The sequence below is a fragment of the Dipodomys ordii genome, unplaced genomic scaffold, assembly GCF_000151885.1.
Source record: "Dipodomys ordii isolate 6190 unplaced genomic scaffold, Dord_2.0 Scaffold81, whole genome shotgun sequence".
In the NCBI taxonomy this organism is placed as follows: Eukaryota; Metazoa; Chordata; class Mammalia; order Rodentia; family Heteromyidae; genus Dipodomys; species Dipodomys ordii.
In genome coordinates this window covers 3,313,695-3,321,393 of record NW_012267297.1, presented here as the reverse complement: position 1 = coordinate 3,321,393, position 7,699 = coordinate 3,313,695, and the positions used below count along the sequence as shown (strand labels likewise).

The 7,699-nt window shown below is 49.4% G+C and overlaps 1 protein-coding gene across 1 annotated transcript in view; it reads left to right on the top strand.

The window, feature by feature from the left end:
- Positions 1–2,515: 2,515 nt before the first annotated feature.
- Positions 2,516–7,699, top strand: part of Gys2 (glycogen synthase 2 (liver)) — a 20,280-nt gene continuing 15,096 nt past the window's right edge. The window contains exons 1-2 of the mRNA XM_013025061.1: positions 2,516–2,636; positions 6,324–6,505. Coding sequence (XP_012880515.1) covers positions 2,516–2,636; positions 6,324–6,505 — 303 coding nt within the window. The remainder of the gene's footprint in view (positions 2,637–6,323; positions 6,506–7,699) is intronic.

The window sequence follows — 7,699 nt, the reverse complement described above, 5'->3', positions numbered from 1 at the left end:
CTTATGGCTGGGGTGTGTTCACCGGCGGTGTCGGAGATTCGCACAATGTCCACGCACGTGTGCTCTGGGAGCCGGGCCCAGTGGCTCACGCCTGTCATCCCAGCGACTCAGGAGGCTGAGATCGGAGGATCGGGGTTCAAAGCCAGCCCGGGCAGGAAAAGTCTGTGAGATCTCCAAGGGACCACCAAAAAGCCGGGAGTGGCGCTGTGTGGTTCAAGTGGTGGAGCGCCAGCCTTGAGCAAAAGAAGCTCAGGGACAGCGCCCAGGCCCTGAGTTCAAGACCCAGAACTGGCAAGGAGAAAAAAAAGAAGGAAAGAAAAAAAATACCATTGCTCCAAAGATGTATATTCCCATTTGCAGATGGGGAAACTGAGGCAAAAGGTACCCTGAGGCTAGAACGTGGGCCTTCCTCACGGCTTCTAAATTCCTGCTTTCAACCACCGTGTTCTTTTCCGGAATAAGTACATTATTGTCACTTGTGTGTGTGTGTGTGCGTGCCTGTACTGAGACTTGAACTCAGGGCCCCAAAGGGTTGCTTAGCTTTCTCCCCACAAGGCTGGCACTCTACCACCGCGCCACTTCCGGTTTTCTGGTGGTTCCTTGGAGATCAGAGTCTCATGGACTTTCCTGCCCGGGCTGGCTTTGAACCGTGATCCGCAGATCTCAGCCTCCTGAGTCGCTGGGATGACAGACGGGAGCCACCGGTGCCGACCTCAATCAATCTTATCGGTCTGTGTTGGCAACGTGAGCCGGCTCTCGTGTGGCGCGTGGAGTGCTGGCAGAGCCAATCTCAAGGTTGTAGATCGGGAATGCGGTCCGCGCTGTCCCTCTGTCCTTGTGTCCTCGGCCACGTGACCCGCTGTGTGCTTCTCTGGGAATGTGTGTTTACAGAGCCTGCCAAGGTCAAGTCAATACAGATACAGCATTTCTTTAAAGAGACAGCCATCTGAACAACCTGGTCTCCCAGTCGCCGTACTTCATGACCAGCCAGATGCCTTGGTGCTCGAAATTCAAATGCATGGAGCTGGGCACCGGTGGCTCCCGCCTGTCATCCCGGCTACTCAGGAGGCTGAGATCGGAGGATCGCGGTTCAAGGCCAGCCCGGGCAGGAAAGTCCCTGAGACTCTGATCTTCCGTGAACCACCAGAAAGTCAGAAGTGGCGCTGTGGCTCAAGTGGTAGAGCACCAGCCTTGAGCTGAAGAGCTCAGGGACAGTGCCCAGGCCCCGAGTTCAAGTCCCATGATGGACAAAAAACAAAATTCAAATGCATGGTAGCTAGTTACAGCATTGGACTTATTATATTTATAGATAAAGATAACAGTAAAAATGTTAAGGATACTCACATTTTTAAGGTTCACATTTTTAAGGTCTTTCTTCCTTCCTTTCCTACCTTCCTTCCTCTTTCTTTCCTTTTTTTCTTCCTTCCATCCTTCTCTTTCTTCTTTTCCTTTTTTTTGTGCTCATCCTAGAGCTTGAACTCAGGGCCTGGGTGCTGTCCCTCAGCTTTTATGCCCAAGGCTGGCGCTCTACCACTTGAGCCAGAACAGCACCACTTCCAGTTTTCTGGTGGTTCATGGGAGATCAGAGTCTCACGGAAGCCTTGATCCTCAGATCTCAGCCTCCTGAGTAGCTGGGATGACAGGCGTGAGCCACTGGTGCCTGGCCTCATACAAATTTCTTTTTCTTCTTTCTTTTCTTTTTCCCAGTCCTGGGGCTGGAACTCAGGGCCTGGCCGCTTTCTCTTTGCTGGCACACCACGACTTGAGCCACACACAGCTCTACTTCTGGCTTTTTGCTGGTTGATTGGAAATAAGAATCTCATAGACTTTCCTGCCTGGGCTGGTTTTGAACTGTGATCTTCAGGGCTCAGCTTTCTGAGTGGCTGGGATTACAGGCGTGAGCGACTAGTGCCTGACTCATACATTTTCAGTTTCGGGGTGGGGAGGCGGGGGAAAGCAAAGACCTAAATGGGAGACCGTACACCTACCGTCAGGGGAAGATAGAAACACACCCCCCTCTTCGCCTGTAGAATCGATCTAAAATCCTTGGCGAACTTCCTGGGGTGAATCGAGCGCCCCGTGGCCGTGGGAATGTTGAAATAAGTCCACAGCGTGATCCGGTAGGTGTTTGTTCAAAAGGACAAGGGTATCACGTTCTAACTAGTTCCAGGGCGGGCTGTGAATCGCCGGATCTCACTTCGGGACTCTCCCCGGGAGGGATTGGTTGTGATGGATGATAAGTAGACAGCATTTTCTCTACTTCTCCACCCAGAGAGACACCCACAGAAGGCTGTGAATTCTTCCTTCCAGGGGGGGAGATTTTTTGGGGGGGGAGGGAGAGGTTGAGGGGGGGAGGAGGGGAAGCACATGAGTTTTTATTGTGTTGTTCAGTCCTCCAGAGAAGAGACTAAAGGCAGTCACAGAGCGGCCCACAGTCTCTTGTGTCTGAGTTGGGGGTGTCTGTCCCCGGACAGCGGTGGTTGGAAAGAGCATTCTCAGAAGGGACTACAGGAGGATGCACCGCGGCCGGTCCCTCTCTGTGACATCCCTGGGGGGGCTTCCTCAGTGGGAGCTACCCCAGCTGCCCGTGGAGGAGTTACTGCTGTTTGAAGTCTCCTGGGAAGTAACGAATAAAGGTAGGTGTGGGTGTCAGGCCGCAGCCCTGGGCAGATTCGGAGTCCACAGGCGACTGATTTCCTGCCGGTGGGTGAGGGTAGGGTTCAAACAGCTTACAGGGGTGTAAGGTGGCTGCTGGGGTTGACCAGGAGAATCTAGACTCTTCTGTGTGTTATGGAGAAGAAAGCAATCCCGGCTACTCAGGAGGCTGAGATCTGAGGATCACGGTTCAAAGCCAGCCTTGGGCAGGAAAGTCCGTGAGACTCTGATCTCCCATGAACCCCTCAGAAAACCAGAAGTGGCGCTGTGGCTCAAGTGGTAGAGCGCCAGCCTTGAGTGAAAGAGCTCAGGGACAGCGCCCAGGCCCTGAGTTCAAGACCCAAGACCGGCTTTTTAGGAGCAAATTAAAATAGTAACTCATCTCAGGGAATATGAATTTAAGGTTTAAAAACATTGAAATCTCTCTGATGAAAATATAGAATAAAAATGACACTTTTATGTGTTAGTGTCATCATTTTTCTCAGCCGGAAGAACATCATCAAGCACTTTATTTACTTATTTTGGTCGGTCACGGGGCTTGAACTCAGGGCCTGGGTGCTGTCTCTGAGCTCTTCAGCTCAAGGCTGGTGCTCTACCACTTGAGCCACAGCGCCACTTCCAGTTTTCTGGTGGTTCATTGGAGATCAGAGTCTCATGGACTTTCCTGCCCGGGCTGGCTTTGAACCGGGATCCTTAGATCTCAGCCTTCTGAATAGCTGGGATGACAGGCGGGAGCCACTGGTGCCCGGCTTAACCATGTTATTGTGGGGGATCTCGGCCAATTAGGAGGTGTACCAGCCGTGTACCAGCCGTTGGTGGTTGCTTGAAATATGTGGGCATGCGTCTACATTTTAATTAATTAATTAATTGATTTTGTAATCTGTTTCTCTGCTTTGCAAATCAGCTTGTGAATGTGATGCCTATTATTTTATTTATCTAGTTTTGCTGGTTCTGGGGCTTGAGCTCAGGGCCTGGGCGCTGTATATATATGTATACACACACACGCACACACACATATAATAGGATATATATCCTATTACATATATCCTGTATATATATATATATACTATATATATTTAAGATCTATTCCTACACATGTATTATGTATATATAATATAGATAATATATGTAATTATATGTACACAATGTATGGATATATGTACCATACTTATATGTATATGTAACTATGTGCATGGGATATATTCTTATATAATATATGTATGTTATAAAATATATTAATGATACATAACATTATAATAGTGTATATTTCTACATATATATTAGGTACATAATGTATGTAATATATGTCATGTAATACAACAATGTGGGCATATTATTACATTGCATATATAATATATATTGATAATGTGTAATAATATAACCATTCTACCTAGTCCTACATATATATTATATATATATATGTATAATATAGTATATATTACATATATGTAATAAATTATGGAATGGACGTAATAATATATTATACAATACATGGAATATGTGTACATAATATCAAATATATTGTGTATTCAATTATATATTATGAATAGACAATATATTTGATATTATGTACATAATATATGTATATAATATTACATACAATATATAGCAGCTACCTTATAGATATATACCTAATATATATTCCTAACATATGTGTGTGAGTTTCCTATTGTATATGTAGGGATAATGACATACAATTCTATGCGTGTAATCTATAATACATGTAAGGTACATGTAATATATATAGTGTATAAAATGAGAGCGAGGAGAGGGTGATAGACGGATGGAAGGAAATGGAAGGAGTTGGAGGGAGAGAAAGATACAGAGAGAGAGAGAGAGAGAGAATCCTTCTCTTGGTTCATTGTCCATCTGTACTGCTTAGCGAACGTGAGTTACTGTCCGTAAGTGGACACTGCGGCTTTGACCCCCGTGGCTCTCTTTCCTGCTCGCCTGTCTTTTCTTGCTTATGAAAGGCCGTAGACGTCAGCCTCGTGTTGAATCAGGAAAACGCGACTCAGTAAATACAAAGTCCGTGTTTGAAAGCGGAGGTGAAGTCGGAATTCCGGGGCCCGCCCTGCGGGAAAACAGGAACTCACTCATAATATTGACTGAGCGTTTCTCACGCACGTGAGACTAGACTTGCATTAGTGGTTATCTTTGTCCGTGTGTTTATTTCTCTGTGCTGGGACTTGAACTCAGGGCCACGTGCACTCACTTGGCTTTTTCCTCTCAAGGGGAGGGCATTCCCTGGGACCCACAGCTCTACCTCTGGCTTTTGCTGGTCGTTGTTGTTGTTGTCGGTGGTGGGTCTTGAACTCAGGGCCTGGGCGCTGTCCCTGAGCTCTTTCACTCCAGGCTGGCGCTCTACCACTTGAGCCACAGCGCCACTTCTGGTTTTCTGGTGGTTCATTGGAGATCAGAGTCTCAAGGACTTTCCTGCTGGCTTTGAACTGTGATCCTCTAGATCTCAGCCTCCTGAGTAGCTGGGATGACAGGCGTGAGCCACTGATGCCCAGCTAATTCTTCTTCCTCCCCTTCTCCTCCTCCTCCTCCTCCTCCTCCTCCTTCTTCATTTTGGTGATCATGGGGCTTGAACTCATGGCCTGGGCGCTGTCTCTGAGCTCTTTCACTCCAGGCTGGCGCTCTACCACTTGAGCCACAGCTCCACTTCTGGTTTTCTGGTGGTTCCTTGGAGATGAGAGTCTCACGGACTTTCCTGCTCGAGCTGGCCTCGAACTGTGATCCTCAGATCTCAGCCTCCTGAGTAGCTGGGATGACAGATGTGAGCCACTGGGCACTGGGCTAGAATTGCATTTATATATAGATTTAAAACACAGGTGTTGGTGGACTTTTCTGGTTTATACACCAAATCTGAAGGTGGGAATGGTACCTTCTCTGGGCCATACTGTGCCAAGAGAGAAGTTTGGTGAGCCTTCCTGGCACTAGTGTTTCCTATACCCAATTAAAGCACAGTTAAAGAGTTAAATAAACCGGGCTGGGCAGGTGGCTCAGTGGCAGAGTGCTCGCCTAGCATGCGTGAGGCCCTGGGTTCGAGTCCTCAGCAACACATACACAGAAAAAGTCGGACGTGGTGCTGTGGCTCAAATGGTAGAGCGCTAGCCTTGAGCAACAAAAGCTCAGGGACAGCACCCAGGCCCTGAGTTCAAGCCCCACAACTGACAAAAAATAAATCATTTACAAGAAGTTAGTAAGCCAGGTGCCGGTGGCTCCCACCTGTCATCCCAGCGACCCAGTGACTCAGGAGGCTGAGATCTGAGGCTTATGGTTCAAAGCCAGCCTGGGCAGGAAAGTCCGTAAGAGTCTTCTCTCCAATGAACCACCCAGCAAACCAGAAGTGGCGCTGTGGCTCAAGTGGCAGAGCACCAGCCTTGAGTGAAAGAGCTCAGGGACAGCGCCCAGGTCCTGAGTTCAAATTCTAGTACTACCAAAACCAAAAAAAAAAAAAACAAAAAACCCCAAACCCTAAATATCCCAGAGGGGAAATTAAAAAGAACAACCCCCAAACCATAGACCTAGAGACATGCATTGTAGCATTATGACGGCCAGAGCTGGATGGATAAGAATGTTCCTTATTTTTCTTTTAAAAAAAAAGGGGGGTGGGGATTTAGTAAGCCACAGGATCCCTGACTCTGCCCTCCTGATTGTAGTGGGTGGCATCTACACAGTGATCCAGACCAAGGCCAAGACCACGGCGGATGAGTGGGGAGAGAATTACTTCCTGATCGGCCCGTACTTTGAGCACAACATGAAGACCCAGGTCGAGGCCTGTGAACCCCTCAACGAGGCGGTGCGGGGAGCCGTGGAGACTATGAACAAGCACGGCTGCCAGGTACTGGGTTCGAGGATTCCCCCCCACACCCACCTGGGCAGAGCCTGTCCAGGAGGAGTTAGAAAGTAGCTGGGCGTGGTGGCTCCCGCCTGTAATCCCAGCCGACTCCGGAGATGGACACGAGAGACTTCATAGCTCCGTACCTACTGGGGCAAAAGGAAAGCAGTTGGCTGGCGAGACCCCATGGCTCTTGATGAGACTAGAAAGCCCCCCCCAAAACTACAGGCCGGGCACGATGATACATACCTACCACCCCGGCTCCTTGGGGGAAAGACACACAAACAAGGAGGCTCGCAGTCCAGGGCCAATCTAGGCGTGAAAGATCTGCTCTGCTTGGGCTTCTCTGCTACCCCGCCTTGAGCCACAGGGTCACTGGAGATCCAGGCTGGCTTTGAACTGTGATCCTCAGAGCTCAGCCTCCTGACCAACCCTTGAGAGACCATTGGCAAAGGAGGACTGGCTGACTTGGGGCAGGGGAGCTTAGTCTGCCGGAGGGCGATCTGCATGGCTTTAGGGTTGGGTGGGGTAGGATAGCCTGGTGGGCAGGCAGCGTGGGGACAGAAGGGCCCAGGCTGCTGAGATAGCCCCTTGGAAGTGAGGCTGCAGGCCCAGGGCCGGGCCCTGCTGCAAGGCCTCGCTTCTGGGAAGCCCGACCCTCTGGGAACGGACTCACCCAGGACGTCAGTGCCAGGGGGATCCAATCACCGCTCAGAGCTGTGCGCACACTAGCTGGTGTGTGTCTGTGTGTGTGTGAGACTCTCCCAGCTGGGTGTGTGTGAATCTCCTAGCTCGGTGTGTGTGTAGGTGTATGTGTAGGTGTGTGGGTGTGGGTCTGTGTGTGTAGGTGTGTGTGTGAATCTCCCAGCTGGGTGTGTGTGTGAATCTCCTAGCTGGGTGTGTGTGGGTGTAGGTGTGTGGGTCTGTGTGTGTGTGTGTGTGTGAATCTCCAAGCTGGGTGTGTGTAGGTATGGGTGTGTGACTCCTGGCTGTGTGTGGGTGTGTAGGTGTGTGTGGGTGTGTGTCTGTGTAGGTATATGGGGTGTGATTCTCCTAGCTGTGTGTGAATCTTGTAGCTGTGTGTGTGTGAATCTTATAGCTGTGTATGTGTGATTCTCCTAGCTGTGTGTGTGAATCTTGTAGCTGGGTGTGTGTCTCCCAGCTGGGTGTGTCTGTGAATCTCCTAGGTGTGTGTGT